At 54.7% G+C, this 16,649-nt stretch overlaps 1 protein-coding gene across 1 annotated transcript; it reads left to right on the plus strand.

The window, feature by feature from the left end:
- The first annotated feature begins 3,892 nt into the window (after positions 1 to 3,892).
- On the plus strand, positions 3,893 to 13,912 carry PNPLA4 (patatin like phospholipase domain containing 4). Its single transcript, XM_036311174.1, has 7 exons — positions 3,893 to 4,096; positions 5,064 to 5,252; positions 7,581 to 7,675; positions 9,223 to 9,358; positions 10,520 to 10,585; positions 12,529 to 12,681; positions 13,420 to 13,912. Exons 2-7 carry the CDS (start codon positions 5,073 to 5,075, stop codon positions 13,549 to 13,551), a joined length of 762 nt encoding a protein of 253 aa, XP_036167067.1. The 5' UTR covers positions 3,893 to 4,096; positions 5,064 to 5,072; the 3' UTR covers positions 13,552 to 13,912.
- The last annotated feature ends 2,737 nt before the right edge of the window (positions 13,913 to 16,649 follow it).

The following is a 16,649-nucleotide window of genomic DNA, read 5'->3' on the forward strand; positions in this document are numbered from 1 at the left end:
TGACTGATACGTGAGCTTGCTGCTGGGGTCCAGGCGATCGGGTCTGAGCGAGACAGGCCAGACACGCCCTGGAGCCCTCCCGTGGCCCCTCCCCGGTTGGCCAACCTCCCGCATCCCTTCCTGACCCCGATCGTGCATTGGTGGCATCCCTCGGCCTGGCCTGCGCCTTCTCACCATCCGGGACCCCTCAGGGAATGTCGGAGAACCGGTTTCAGCCCCAGCCCTTTGCATACTTGAGGGCCTTTGCAACCCCCCAGCCCACATTCCCTGTAAAACTCCCATTCGGCATCCCCTTCCCCATGCAATCCTCGTCCTACCCCACTTAAGCAGCTGGCTGAGGTTGGGGTGCAGAGCAGGTTTCGTGGCGAGCCTCCCTCGCCCCAGACCTCTCTGTTTGCACGCCAGGGGCGACCCAGGGCTAAGGGCTCCCCATGCTGTAGCTCAGCGCCGACACCCAGAGCAGCCGTGCGTGGCTTGGCCCTCACGCCTCAGGAGTGACACAGCCCAAGCCGTCCGACACGCGACTAAATAGACAAGCCGCTCCGCAACGAACGAGGACAGAGACGCCAACGCGTGCCAATAAATTCCTGGAAAAAAACCCCCACAAAACTCCTGCTAGGGCGGTTAAATTCTTAGAGACGCGCATCGCAAGAGCCACTTACTCAAACCCAACATCCAAAACCCAATGTTTATTGATCGGATTCTGTGCTCTGAGTGTTACTGTCGTGCTAACATCACAAAGACAGATGTGGGTGGATCCGCTATTCTTGCTCATCTTAGCGAGTGTTTAATCGATCGCATGAGAATATATGGGGTGGGCCGGGAAAACAAGAACAGACTTCAAATGAGTGTGGGACTCTCAGCCCAGCCGGCTGGCGTGGCTCAGTAGTCGAGAGCCGACCTAGGAACCAGGAGGTCACAGGTTCGATTCCCGGTCAGGGCACACGCCAGGCTGTGGGCTCGATCCCCAGTTGGGGGGGGTGTGTACAGCATAAGGAATCCTATATAATAAAAGCCTAATATGCTAAGCGTCCGGTCGACCAGACGGCCGTTCAACCAATCAAAGTGTAATATGCTAATGATATGCTAAGGCCGCTCAACCGCTTGCTATGACATGCACTGACCTCCAGGGGGCAGACAGTTGACCTGTCGACCAGTCGCTATGACATGCACTGACCGCCAGGGGGGCAGATGCTTTGACCGGTAGGTCAGCTTGCAGCTGGGGTCCGTCCGATCGGGACTGAGTGAGACAGGCCGGACACACCCTGGAGCCCTCCCGCGGTCCCTCTCCGGCTGTCCAACCTCCTTAATCCCTCTCAGACCTGTTCATGTACCAGTGGGGTCCCTCGGCCTGGCCTGTGCCCTCTTGCAATCCAGGACTCCTCGGGGGATGTGAGAAAGCCGGTTTCAGCCCGATCCTACAGGCCAGCCCGAGGGACCCCACTCACTGGTGCACGAATTCGTGCACTGGGCCTCTAGTCTATCTATCTATATAAAAGGCTAAGTGACCACCCGTCCGTCCGCCCGACCATCCGACCAACCGACCGGCTGAACATATGATGCATTCTGGCAATTTAAAAATAAAAGTTGATTCGTGCACGCTCGATACCTATAAAGCTCTCGCTGGCGCCACTAATATTCTAACTAGAGGCCTGGTGCATGAATGTGTGCATGGGTGGGGTCAGGCTGGCCTGCCCCAGCTGTGGGAGGGGCCTTTGGGGATCGGGAGTGGAGGGGCCGACCAGGGCCAGTGCCGGCCAGGGGGAGGGGCCAAGGGTGGTTGGCAGCCGGCCCAGCCCCTGGTCGAACTCCCGGTCAAACTCCCGGTGGAGGGGACAATTTGCTTATTAGCTTTTTATCCCATAGGATACCTGTGTGTGGTATGAGGGGTATGAGATTTTTTGGGGGGGATGGTCAGTTTTATGTCTAACCCCAGGGGTGCACACCGGAAACTAATGTAACAGTGTATGCCAACTGTAATTGAAAAATAAAAAATGATTTAAAAAAAAAAAAGCGGGGGGGGTGGGCGGGAGAGGGGACCGGGGCACCTTGCCCCTCGAGGCCTGAGATTCCTGCGGGGTCTCTTCTTAGGGTAAAGCAGGGAGGCGCTGTTTATGGAGAGAAAGGACTGGTCAGAGGCCTTTGGATTCGGGCGGGGAGGTCGGCCTGCTTGGCCACCAGGTAAAGCTGCTCCGATAGTGCACTGCGGGCGCGCGAGGGGGCAGCGGCTTTGCAATGCAGCCCCACTCAGATTCCACCTCCCCCTCTTGCAGCGAAGTCACTGGGAGAGCTCAGAGAGGTTGAGCAACCTGCCCAGAGTCACACAGCCTGCAGCTGATCGAGGAAGTGGGCGCTCCCCACAGCCAGCAACCCGGCCTTCCCAATAACGCCCCGTAAAAAGCACTGATGGGCCCAGAAATGCAACGTGGCACCCCCAACCGTGGACACAGCCTAGTCCCTGGGGTCCGCACCCTGGGACAGCTGGACCGCCCGGAGGGGGTAGGGGAAGAACCACTTCCGGGAAGCAGCCGCGAAGGGGACCAAGCACTTCCGGTGCTCCGTTCCTGAGGGTCGTTCGGGGTTAGCGCACTCATAAGTGACTGAAACGCAGAATACAGGGCTCCGGAGGAGACAGTCTGGGCCCTTGCCCGGACTCGGGGTCCTTTAGGTCTAGCGGCGCAGTGCGCGCAGCCATGATGAGTCCAGCCATTTAAATAGAGTAGGCGGGGCCCAGCGGACCCTCGCGTCGGCGCCATGACGTCACTGACCCGCGCGGGTAGGCGGGCCTCCCTGGAAGGGCTCAAGTCAACCGTGGTCGCGCTTGGTAGGCGGAGCCGTATTGAGTGACGGCCAGGCTCCGCCTTCCGGTTGAGGCAGGGAGGTGGGGCGTTCAACACGGAAGTGTCTTAGGCCTGCTTGGGTAGGGCGGGGCGGCATTGAGTGACGGCTCAGCCCTGCCTTCCAGTTAAGGCGGGGGGCGGGGCGCCGCTCAACGCGGAAGTGTCTCAGGCCTGCCTCCATAGGTTTGTGACGGCTCGGCCCCGCCTCTCGGTTAAGGCGGGCGGTGGGGTGGAGGGGGCGTTCCACGCGGAACGGAATGGGTAGGCGGAGCCGCATTGAGTGCGGATTCAGCCCTGCCTTCCAGTTAAGGCGGGGACGGGGGGCGGGGGTAGGAAGGAGGGGTGGCCCATTCAACACGGAAATGCCGCAGGCCTGCAAGGGTAGGCTGAGCCGCACTGAGTGACGGCCTGGCCCCTCCTTCCGGTTAAGGCGGGGAGGTGGGGCGTTCAGCACGGAGGTGCCTCAATCTTGCATTGGAGGGCGGGGCGGGATGAGGGCAGAGCGGGGTGGTAGGCGGGGCTGCATTGAGTGACGGCCTGGCCCCTCCTTCCGGTTAAGGCGGGAGGTGGGGCGTACAGCACGGAAGTGCCACAGGCCTGCATGGGTAGGCGGTGCCGCATTGAGTGACGCCCAGGCTCCTTCCGGTTAAGGCGTGGAGGTGGGGCGTTCAGCACGGAAGTGCCGCAGGCCTGCTTGGGTAGGGCAGGGCGCCATTGAGTGACGGCTCAGCCCCGCCTTCCAGTTAACGCGGGGAGGGGGAGGGACCGCCCAACACGGAAGTGCCGCAGGCCTGCGTGGGTAGGCGGAGCCGCATTGAGTGACGGCCTGGCCCCTCCTTCCGGTTGAGGCGGGGAGGCGGGGCGTTCAACACGGCAGTGCCGCCCGCCTGCATTGGTAGGGCGGAGCGTGGTGAGGGCGGGGCGGGTTTGGGGCGGGCTCCGGCCCCCAGACTTTGCTAGGGCGCCTTGTGGGCTGGTTTTGTCGCCCTGGGCCTGGCATGGCGGCCACCTGGGTCCTGCCTCCTCCAGGCCGCGGGTGCACAGTGGGCATGCGCAGTCCGGGGCGGCCGCCTGGGTCCTGTCTCCTCCAGGCTGCGGGTGCGCACTGGGCATGCGCGGTCCGGGGTGGCCACCTGGCCACTGAGCCCCCATCCCTCGCCCCCGCCCATCTGCAGTCATTAAAGCAAAGCTGAGGCTCGGCTGCAGAGGCCGAGCTGCCTCCCTCACGGGGCCCAGCCAGATGCTGCAGAACAAAGGTTGTAGGTTCCTAAATTGGGGGGCCTGGGCCTTGCGCCTATTCTGATGGCCCTGGAATTGGGGTCCCGGAGCCCCAAGTGGGGATCCTAGTGAGCAGCAAGCTGGGGGCAGGATTTCAGCCACGGGGCTGGGGAGGGGGGACACATCTGCCCTCCGAGGCTCCAGCAAAAGGAGCCATTTAGTTAGATTCCTTACAGGTATCAGGGGGTGCGGGTGCCATTGCTTGGAGCCTCCAGCGCCCTGGCCAATCATGACCTCAGATTGTCCTAAGAAACTCGGGGGTGAAAAATATCGCGTGATTGAATAATTGGGGGCATCCATTTTTTTGTTTGTTTGTTTGTGTTTTGTTTTGTTTTAAGAAAACGTGGATGCCCCGAATGGAGATGGGAGGGGAGGGAGCAGGGATCTGTCTTTGCAACTGAGGGATGCATGTGCAATTAATGGATGCATTTGCAATTGACGGATGCATTTGCAATTGTCGGATGCATTTGCAACATGCAAATGTGTGCATCCTTTGGGATGCGCCCTGGTCCAACGATTGCAGGTCTCCCCAGTACAGCGCTCCCCACTCACAAAGTTACAAAAAGGTCAAAAGACCAGGTGGCCAGCCAGTTGGCACGGATCCATCTTCCTCTTGCCAAGAAATGAAGCAGGAGGCTGAGCGATCTAATGAATAAATCGCGTATTGTGCAACCCCCTGAACAGATACGGACTGTTGTAACCTCATTTTTTTTCATGAATAAAACTCTGGGGTCAAGGTGGGAGGGAATAGGGAAAACGTATCCTTGAAGGATTTGGGTGTTCGATGAGCCTTTAATTGTGCAAATTGGAGCTCAGCACAAAGAATTGTCTACGCAAAGAAAGGCTTTAGAGTCATGATTAGCTTATTATACCGACTTAGAGCATTTATCGGTATTTTTTTTTTTCTTTTTTTTCCCTGGTGTGTGTGTGTGGCCACCTTCGCAGGTGGAAGGAATGAAGCACATCAACCTTTCCTTCGCTGCGTGCGGATTCCTGGGCATTTACCAGTTGGGGGCAGCCTCGGCCTTCTGCAAACACGGCCAGAAGCTGCTGAGGGACGTCAAGGCATTTGCGGGGGCTTCCGCCGGGTCCTTGGTGGCTTCGGTCCTGCTCACAGCACCAGAGAAAATAGAGGTAATGGGGTGGCCGCCTTCCTTGGCCAGAAATCAAATCCAGCAACAACACCAGACGCTCACACTCAGCTAGCTGCATGCTTTGCCTGGGAAACAGAAAAGCTTTTAACATTTAATCATCAGGGATCTGGGCTCCAGATTTGGGAGAGGGGACTGTTCTGGGTGACAGTGAGACAGATAAGATAATGTCTTATATTACCCTCTTTTTTAAAAAAAGAATATTTGTATTGATTTCAGAGAGGAGGAGAGAGAGTGAGAGAGAGAGAGTGAGAGAGAAAGAGAGAGAGAGAGACATGTCGATGATGAGAGAGAATCATGGATTAGCTGCCTCCTGCACGCCCCACACTGGGGATCGAGCCCGCAACCCGGGCCTGTGCCCTGAGCAGGAATCGAACCCTGACCTCCTGGTGTATTTCGGGCGGGCATTGGAAATATTGGGGGCGTCCCTTTGTAAAGCATATGATTGTCTAATCCAGTGGTTCTCAACTTTCCTAATGCCGCGACCCTTTAATACAGCTCCTCATGTCGTGGTGACCCCCAACCATAAAATTATTTTCATGGCTACTTCATCACTGTCATGTTGCTACTGTTATGAATTGTCATGTAAACATCTGATATGCAGGATGGGTTTTCATGGTTACAGATTGAACATAATTGAAGCATAGTTTTGATTAATCACAAAAACAATATGTAATTATATATGTGTTTTCCGATGTGGACATGATGAGGGGGAGGATGGCTTGATTCTGTCTCCCTCCCAGGTGCTCTCACCGTACTGTGAGTGGATGAACGAACGAATGAAAGAATGAATGGAAGACAGGCCTGGGTTCCAACCCTGCCCATGGCCCTCATTGTTCAGGGCAAATCAGGGAAGACCCTTAATCTCTTCAACATGTTTTCTTACCATAGTGTAAATGAATGAATGAATGAAAGAAAGAAAGAATGAATGAATGGAAGACAGGCCTGGGTTCCAACCCTGCCTTTGGCCCTTACTGTTCACGGCAAATCAGGGAAGGTCCTGAATCTCTTCAACCTATTTTTTCACCATACTGTGTATGAATGAATGAATGAATGAGTGAATGAATGAAACAATGAATGGAAGACAGGCCTGGATTCCAACCCTGCCCATGGCCCTCACTGGTCATAGCAAATCAGGGAAGACCCTTAATCTCTTCAACCTGTTTTCTTATCATACTGTGAAGGAATGAACAAATGAAAGAATGAATGAATGAAAGAAAGAATGAATGAAGAACAAACGAATGAATGAATGAATGAAACAATGAATGGAAGACAGGCCTGGGTTCCAACCCTGCCCATGGCCCTCACTCTTCACAGCAAATGAGGGAGGACCCTTAATCTCTTTAACCTGTTTTCTTACTGTACTGTGAATGAATGAACAAATGAATGAATGAATGAATGAATGGAAGACAAGCCTGGTTTCCAACCCTGCCCATGGCCCTCACTGATCACGGCAAATCAGGGAAGACCCTTAATCTCTTCAACCTGTTTTCTTACCATACTGTGAATGAGTGAACAAATGAACGAATGAATCAGTGAATGAATGAATGGAAGACAGGCCTGGGTTCCAACCCTGCCCATGGCCCTCACTGTTCACTGCAAATGAGGGAAGATCTTTATCTCTTTAATCTGTTTTCTTACCTGCCAACTGGGAGGTTACGCATATAAACCACTTCGAAGGGTTTGAGAAGATGAGCTCACGGAGGTGGGTTCCCAGGACCCACGAAACGCCAGGGCCAAGACCGCCCTCCCACGACTCTGACCCAGTGCTGGCAAAGGACAGCCCTCAGGACTCCTCCCTCTGCTATCTGTGTGGTCGCTGGCAATCAGCGCTGCTGCCCTGGCCGGTTTAGCTCAGTGTCCAGCGTGTCGGCCTGTGGACAGAAGGGTCCTGGGTTCGATTCTGGTCAAGGCATGTACCTGGGTTGCAGGCTCCACCCCCGGACGGGGTGCACGCAAGAGGCAACCCATCCATGTGTCTCTCTCACATCCATGTTAGTGGTTGAGCGTCCTCCTAGGAATCAGGTGGTCACGGTTCGATTCCCGGTCAGGGCACATGCCCGGGTTGCGGGCTGGATCCCCAGTGGGGGCGTGCAGGGGGCAGCCGATGCATGATTCTCTCTCATCGTTGATGTTTCTATTTCTCTCCCTTCCTCTCTGAAATCAAAACAAATATTTAAAAAGAAAACAGCAGGATTGGGGACAACAGTGGCTCGCTTGGGACCAGGAATGGTGGGTGAGGGTCAGAACGCTGGAATCAGAACGGACCTTTTGACGAAATGTCGAGTCGCCCGTTCACGTCCTTTTTCAGGAATGCATCCAGTTCACCCACGAGTTCGCTGAGGACCTACGAAGGCAGTCCTTCGGGGCCGTGACGCCCGGCTACGATTTCATGGCCCGACTGAGGTACGGGTGTGTGTGGGTCCCCGAGTGCACTCCCACCACGGCGTGAGGACTCTTTATCGACCGTGACAAGGTCAGCCCTGCCCGTAGTCACCAGACAGTCGGGACTGAAAGGCCTGGCTCCGTGCCTGGAGTGTTGGCCTGCAGCCAAAGGGTTCGGGTTCGATTCCGGTCCAAGGCTCGTTTCTTGCTTCAAGTTGCATCCCCAGTCTGGGTCGGGGTGCATGCAGGAGGCAACCAATCAATGTGTCTCTCTCACATTGATGTTTCTCTCTCTCTCCCTGCCCTTCCAGTCTAAATAGCAATGGAAAAAATATCCTTGGGTGAGCATTAACAACAAAAACATCCTATATAATAAAAGCCTAATATGCTGAGTGTCCGGTCGTCTGGTCGTCCACTCATCCAATCAAAGCGTCATATGCTAAGGCCGCTCAACCGCTTGCTATGACGTGCACTGACCACCAGGGGGCAGACAGTCGACAGGTCGACCAGTCGCTATGATGTGCACTGACCACCAGGGAGCAGACAGTCGACAGGTCGAACAGTCGCTATGATGTGCACTGACCACCAGGGGGCAGACAGTCGACAGGTCGACCAGTCGCTATGACGTGCACTGACCACCAGGGGGCAGACGCTCCTACCAGTAGGTGAGCTTGCTGCTGGGGTCTGGCTGATGGGGACTGAGCGAGACGGGCCGCACATACCCTGGAGCCCTCCCATGGTCCCTCCCCAGCTGGCCAACCTCCTGCATCTCTCCCCGGCCCCAGTCATGCACCAGTGGGGTCCCTCGGCCTGGCCTGTGCCCTCTCGCAATCCAGGCCCCCTCGGGGGATGTCGGAGAGCCGGTTTCAGCCCCATCCCACGGGCCAGGCCGAGGGATCCCACTGGTGCATGAATTCGTGCACCGGGCCTCGAGTAGAATAATAATACCCGGCCGGCGTGGCGCAGTGGTTGAGCGCCGACCTATGAACCAGGAGGTCAGGGTTCGTTCTCGGTCAGGGCACATGCCAGGGTTGTGGGCTCGATCCCCAGCAGGGGGCGTGCAGGAGCCGGTCGGCCCATGATTCTCTCTCATCATGGATGTTTCTCTCTCTCTCCCCCTTTCCCTTCCTCTCTGAAATCCATAAAAATATATTTAATATCACAAAAGTTGTAGGAAATACACTTTTGTGATATTATATATGTTAGTACAGTTTTGGTAATATTATATTTAAAGTCTTTTGTGTGAAATATTAATGTTTATTGCATTTAACCTATTATACTTAAAATAGTTTTTCTTGAAATATTGATTATTATTGCATGGAACATTATTATACTTATAATCGTTTTTCCTGAAATATTAATTGCATGTAGCATTATTATACTTAAAATCGTTTTTCCTGAAATATTAATTGCATGTAGCATTATTATACTTAAAATCCTTTTTCTAGAAATATTAATGATTGCATGTAACATAATAAAAAATAAAAAAATTAAAATATATACATATTTAAAAAATAAATACTAACAACGATGAGAGGGGAGTGACGCGGCCACGTTCTCTCCCCCAGACAAGGACTGGAGTCGATCCTGCCCCCCAACGCCCACCAGCTGGCCCACGGCCGCCTGCACGTGTCCATCACCAGCACCCGGATGGGGAGGAACTCACTGGTCTCCAGCTACTCCTCCAGGGAGGACCTCATCCAGGTAACGCACTCCTGGGGGAGGAAGTGGGCATCCGTGCCCTTCGCGCCCGTGGCTTCCTGTCCTGGCTGGGATGGGCCGGCCGGTCCGCCGTGGGACCCATGAACGGGTCAGTCCCGTGGGAGCCTCGCCGCGTCCAGCACCCTTGAGTTCATTCTAGAAGCAGGTCTCCTGTGCCTTGAGTAGCAACAACAGCTCCTTAGATGAACGTAGCTGACACTTGGCAGTTTAGGGAAGACGTTGTGCCTGTGCTATTTATTTTTATTTCTTTATTTCAGAGAGACAGGAAGGGAGAGGGGGAGAGAGAGAGAAACATCCATGATGAGAGAGAACCATGGACCGGCTGCCTCCTGCACGCCCCCCACTGGGGATCGAGCCCGCAACCTGGGCATGTGCCCTTGACCGGGAATCGAACCCGGGACCCTTCAGTCCGCAGGCCGACGCTCTATCCACTGAGCGAAACCAGTTATGGCATCTTCCTTTTTTTAAAAAAATATATATATTGAATTTCAGAGAGAGGAAGGGAGAGGCCATCCATTGCTGAGCCAGACATTATCTCTCTAGGGTCCTTTCTGATATCCTATAGAATAAAAGCCTAATAGGCTAAGACTCCGGTTTTCCTGTCGTCCATTCAACCAATCAAAGCGTCATATGCTAATGATATGCTAAGGCTGCTCAACTGCTCACTATGATGTGAACTGACCACCAGGGGGCAGACAGTCGACCGGTCGACCAGTCGCTATGACATGCACTGACCACCAGGGGGCAGACCGGTAGGTTAGCTTGCTGCTGGGTTCCAGCCGATCGGGACTGAATGAGACGGGTCAGACACGCCCTGGAGCCTTCCATGGTCCCTGCCCAGCCCCGATCGTGCACCAGTGGGGTCCCTCGGCCTGGCCTGCGCCCTCTCGCCATCCGGGCTGAGGGACCCGCCCCCCTCCCCGAGTGCATGAATTTCGTGCACCGGGCCTCTAGTTGACTATGTTTTCTTCTGCGTAAGCCCGTGCCTTGTGCACTTACAACGGACGTAACGTTTTCTTTCTTACAGCAATTTAAAATTTTTTCTTAACGACGTAGAATTTTGTAGGAAGTCACATACCCAGTCTCCGGTCTGAGTGTGAGCGCCTCTCCGTGCCTGAGCCGTTTTTCCGTTTCCTCCCTCAGGTCCTCCTGGCCAGCAGCTTCCTGCCCCTCTACGCAGGCCTGAAGCCGGTGGTGTACAAAGGACAGGTACGCTCTGATCCCTGACCCATGATCAGGGATCCCATGGGGATAAGTCCCCTTTGATGAACCCAATGCTATAATTATGCTTCCTGGTGGTTCTGAATCAGCCCACTGGGCCCTCGTGGCTCTGCTTAAGTTCCAGACAGAAAATTCTCGTCTCCAGCCCGGCCGGCGTGGCTCAGTGGTTGAGCCTCCACCTAGGAACCAGGAGGTCAAGGTTTGATTCCCGGGCAGGGCACATGCCCGGGTTGCGGGGTCCATCCCCAGTAGGGGGCGTGCAGGAGGCAGCCGGTCCATGATTCTCTCTCGTCATGGATGTTTCTCTCTCTCTCCCTTCCTCTCTGAAATCAACAAAAAAAATTTTTTTCCCCAATATTAAATATTTATTTATTTTTACATACAAAAATATTTTACCGGGCATATGGAATCCCACAGATTGAACATTTCAGTAATTTTTGTTTGGGGCACTGTATGGAAATAGGCGAAAAGAAAAATTTCATAGGGGCAGCTTCTGAAAAATCAATAATTGGATTACAGAAAAAATTTTATGTATACAAGGACAGTTAATATCTCTTTTACACAGGACTTAGCAAAAACAATGACTTGGCAAGCAGTCGCGATTAATTTTTATTTTTAAACTTTTCATCAGAAACGTACTTTGGCCGCTTGCCGAGCTTTGAGTTTAGGTTGCCAACAAGGTTTTGTCCTCTGTTAAAAAAAGAACGAAACAACTTCGCACACTAGAGGTTATAAAGAGCTTGCATTTGGGTTAAAATATAAAGGTATACCAAAAGGAAATGGGGTAAATCCCCCCAAAGCAAGGTTAAAATAAATATCTTTTAAAAAGAAACAAAATGTTGGTTTCCAGCGAAATAATAGAACCAGGGGCCCAGTGCACGAAATTCATGCACCCGTAGGGTCCATAGGCCTGGCTGGCGATCAGGGCTGATCTGGGGGGCGATCAGGGGCCCCCCCCGCTGGCACCAGCCTTGGCTGGCCTGGGGCCTGTGGGCTGGGGCAACTCAGAGCGTCTGCCCCCTGGTGGTCAGTGCACGTCATAGCGGCCGGTCATCTGCCATTCGGTCGATTTGCATATTAGGCTTTTATTATATAGGATTGTGTGCAATGGTGGATGGTGAAATGCCAGAGTAAACGTGGCTTCCCACTGTGATTCGAGGACTCGTCCTGACCCAAGGACAGGGCCTCGGACGCCTGCACCGGCATCCGCACAATCTGAGCCTCACCCTCCTGAACACAGTCAAGTTAACTTCTTTTTTTTAAAAAATGTATTTTTATAGATTTCAGACAGGAAGAAAGAGGGGGGAGAGAGAGAGAGAGAAGCATCCATGACGAGAGAGAATCATGGACCGGCTGCCTCCTGCACGCCCCCTACTGGGGATCGCGCCCGCAACCCAGGCATGTGCCCTTGACCGGGAATCGAACCCGGGACCCTTCAGTCCGCAGACCGACGCTCTACCCACCGAGCCCAACCGGCCAGGGCCAATCGAGTTAACTTCTAAACCATTGGCCAGATTCCCCGGTTCTGGTCGGTTCTCATGCACCAGGGGGGGTATGCTATCAGCACAAACATTAGTTTTTCTCCCCACGCAAACCCCCTATGGGACTGGCCCCGGTCACTGGTAATCCAGGAGCAGGTCCCAGCACAGACCGTCGAGGTCTCCGTACACACGCCCTCCGCCTGGCAGCCGCAAACCCCCTATGGGACTGGCCCCGGTCACGGGAAATCCAGGAGCAGGTCCCAGCACAGACCGTCGAGGTCTCCGTACACACGCCCTCCGCCTGGCAGCCGCAAACCCCCTATGGGACTGGCCCCGGTCACTGGTAATTCAGGAGCAGGTGCCAGCACAGACCGTCGAGGTCTCCGTACACACGCACTCCGCCTGGCAGCCGGGCCCGGCCCACGTGTGACAACGAGTTTCCCCCCGCAGACGTGGGTGGACGGCGGGTTTTCCAACAGCCTCCCCATCCTTCCCGGGGGCCGGACGGTCGCCATCTCCCCCTTCTACAGCCGCCTGGACATCTCCCCGCGGGACAAGGGGCAGCTGGGCGTCTACGTCACCATCGCCAAACAGGACATCCTGGTGAGTGAGGAGCACCGTCCCTAAAATCCTCCCCGTGCTCCGAGATGGTGAGCTCGCGTATCGTCTTCTGTACAGACTGCGTGTTCTCGGCGGCAAGTTTCCTCTTTTACTTTATTTTTTTTTTTGAAAATACATTTTTATCGATTTCAGAGAGGAAGGGAGAGGGAGAGAGAGAGAAACATCCATGAGAGGACACAACTAGGGACCGGCCGCCTCCTGCACGCCCCCTACTGGGGATCCGGCCCGCATCCCAGACACGTACCCTTGACCGGGAATCCAACCGTGACCTCCTGGCTCCTAGGTTCACGCCCTACCACGGAGCCACGCCGGCTGGGACCTCCTCGTTTTATTTTTTATTTTATTTGTATTACTAGAGGCCCGTTGCAGGAAGATTCCTGCAAGAATAGGGCTTCCTGCGGCCGAAGGGAGGCGGGCTTTACTTCCATCTCCGCTGCCTCGCTCCCTCCCTTCTCCGCTGTTCCACTCCCTTCTGCAGCGCTTGACTTCCATCTACGCCCTCTGCAGTCTTCGCGCTGCGCCTCCGTATGCAAACTCACCACCATCTTTGTTGGGTTAATTTGCATACTCGCTCTGATTGGCTGGTGGGCGTTGCGGAGTGACACCAATTTGCATGTTTCTCTTTCGTTAGTGTAGATTGCTATTCATCAGGTGACAGATGTCACGCACGCCGACCCTCATGGCCCTGCCCTACAGCCCCACCCTGTCTCTCTGTCCTAGCTGTCCGTGGCCAACTTGGTGCGGCTCAACCAGGCCCTGTTCCCGCCCAGCAGGCGGGAAATGGAATCCCTGTACCACGGCGGCTTCCGGGACGCCGTCCGGTTTTTGCTCAAGGAGAACTGGTTCGAGTAGAGGGCCCCCAGGCACGTCCCGCGTCTGGTGGGGTCGGCGATGAGATTTCCGTAAGCCGTCAGAATTCTGTCACAGTTACCGGACTTGGTCACAGTTTTCGTCATTTTGAAAAGTTAAATGTTCACTGGCTGCAAAGAAAGGCGAGGCATTTCATGAGAAGGTGGCGACGTTGTTAAGGGCACAACCCGGGATGCACTTAATGCAGATGAACTCCTGCAAAACACGGAGACCCAAGCCAACCTCGAAGCCTTGGGAATGAGAGGTGAATCCCGCTCATTCGGCCAGCGTGGCTCAGCGGCTGAGCTCTGACCTTGGAACCAGGGGGTCAGGGTTCGATTCCCGATCAGGGCACATGCCCGGGTTGCAGGCTCCATCCCCAGTCGGGCATGCAGGAGGCAGCCGATCGATGCGTCTCTCTCCTCATAGATGTTTCTCTCTCTCTCTCCCTCTTTCCCCCTCTCCCTTCCTCTCTGAAATCAATAAAAAAATGTTTTATTTTTATTTTAAAAAGAAAGCGACTGCAGATGATCATTCCTTCATGAGTTCCCATTCATTTAGCAGGTTCGAACTCGAATCTTCCGTCTCTTTCCCTGGGGTCTGCTGAGCGTGACTCCTAACGTCTAAGAGGCAGTTACCAACGAGCCCGTTTGCGAGGGCCGGCCCTTCCTGGTTATGCACCTGTCTTTTCTGCCGTTTGAAACCATCCTTTCGATCAATGTTATGGCCCTTAAAAGCCTCCGATAGACGGCATTGAGCACCCACGCCCCGACTGCTGTCTCTCTTCTCCGCATCTGGGCACAGGCTGGGCGAGCAGCGGCGTTCCCTGGCGGGGGTCCGGCTTTGTCCGGAAGGTCACCCGGAAGGTCGTCGGGAAGGTCGTTCGGTCTAATTAGCATATTAGCTCTTTATTCTATAGGGTTCTATCTGTGTGAGCGTTTAATGAATTCTTTACGGATGCCTTCCCAAGCAAAAACGCATCTTTTCTTTTTTAAAATATATTTTTATGGATCTCAGAGAGGAAGGGAGAGGGAGAGAGAAACATCCATGATGAGAGAGAACCGTGGACCGGCTGCCTCCCGCACGCCCCCTACTGGGGATCGAGCCCGCAACCCAGGCATGTGCCCTTGACTGGGAACCGAACCCTGACCTCCTGGTTCCTAGGTCGACGCTCAACCACTGAGCCACCCGGGCCGGGCCAGAAGCAAATCTGAATGCTCTGGATGTTGTAAACGTATTTGGTGCCGACAGCCTGCGCCCGTGACCGTGTGGCTGGCTGGTGTGTCCCTGGAGGATGGGGTAGGAGGGGTGACACGGGTCTGCAGAAGCCGGTGGGGAAACGAGACCCTGTCACCAGGCGCATGGCCTGTGTCCTCCAAGCGTGTCAAACTCGCAGCCCATGGGCCGCCTGCGCCCACAACGAATATTTCTGCGGCCCAGCCAATAGGACGGTCTGTAAGAAACGTTTTAATACACGTTTTCTCACTTAATTTCTACACTATCCTGTTGTACGTCATTATTAACCACACGACGTTCGCTAATGACTGATGACTGTCATCGTCTTGCATTCATGTCCCTCAGGCGCCTTACGCAGGCGCACCATCTCCCCCCACTGATACCGGCAGCGAACCTTCTAGCAGCCGATGGCCGCATCCTTCGTCTCAGACTGACTTGCCTGGTGTGCGCAACAGGAAATACCTTGCTTCCGGAAAACGAGAGAAACAGGTTTATCTGCCTGACGCTGATTCATGAGTGCCGTTATCCGGTGTCTGGTGAGTTCAGGTTCGAGAAAAAACACTAATTTTTATTAAAATGTTCTATTATTTTCGCTTCCTCTTTTCAGGAACGCTCCTTGCTTTGTAACTATGGCAACCCACCGACAATTAGGGAAGATCGATGTGGTTGTCAGGGTAAGCGATGCTCTGACAGACCAGGCCGTATTAAACAACAAAACTCCGCCACCCGGGGGCCTGGGATGTCGCCCTGAGCGTCAGAAGCTGGCAAAGCGCCCGTCGTAGGCTCGTGGCATCGGCGGGGTGGGTACCCGGTTCCCGCCGATATTTGTAACATCCTTCACGGCCGTAAAGAACCATCCACTTTAAACATGGGCCTGCTCCACCGGGTCAGACGTTGAGTAAACTCACCCCATGGCCTTGGCAGGGCCAGGCCCCATGATCTCCTGGGGCTGACGTTCCCCACCTCCAGGCCATCTGCCTCTCAGGTTTTCCGATGCCTGTGACGTGTGCCCTATACACGTGCAATTTATTTACAAATAAATAAGCAAAATGGGACGCGTGGGAATGATTTTCTAAGCAGAACAGGGCCATGACAGACAGTTTGCAAACACCACGCTAACCCGATACACACGGTATCTCAGAATGACTCGCCGGAGACCCACGTCATGCTGTTAGCTAACCTCACCTCCGTAAACTTTAAAAAAAGATGCACATAAAGACGTCCCCTCTTGTATTTATGAACTAGAGGCCCGGTGCATGAAATTCCTGCACGGCTAGGGGGGTGGCCCTCAGCGCAGCCTGCACCCTCTCCAATCTGGGACCCCTTGGGGGGTGTCACTCTGGGATTGGGCCTAAACCGGCAGTCAGACAACCGTCTTGCAATCCAGGACCGCTGGCTTCTAATCACTCACCTGCCTGCCTGCCTGATGCCCCTAACCCCCTCTGCCTGCTAGCCTCATTGCTCCTAAGTGCTCCCCTGCCGGCCTGATCGCCCCTAACCGCTCTCCCCTGCCAGCCTGATCGCACCTAACCGCTCTCCCTGCCGGCCTGATCGCCCCTAACTGCTCTCCCCTACCTGCCTTATCGCCCCTAACTGCCCTCCCCTGCCGGCCTGATTGCCCCTAACTGCTCTCCCCTACCTGCCTTATCGCCCCTAACTGCCCTCCCCTGCCGGCCTGATCGCCCCTAACTGCCCTCCCCTGCCGGCCTGATCGCCCCTAACTGCTCTCCCCTACCTGCCTTATCGCCCCTAACTGCCCTCCCCTGCCTGCCTGATCGCCCCTAACTGTCCTCCCCTGCTGGCCTGATGGCCCCTAACAGCCTCTGCCTTGGCCCCTGCCACCGTGGCTTTGTCTGGAAGGATGT

This window comes from Myotis myotis, unplaced genomic scaffold, assembly GCF_014108235.1.
Source record: "Myotis myotis isolate mMyoMyo1 unplaced genomic scaffold, mMyoMyo1.p scaffold_m19_p_51, whole genome shotgun sequence".
NCBI lineage: Eukaryota > Metazoa > Chordata > Mammalia > Chiroptera > Vespertilionidae > Myotis > Myotis myotis.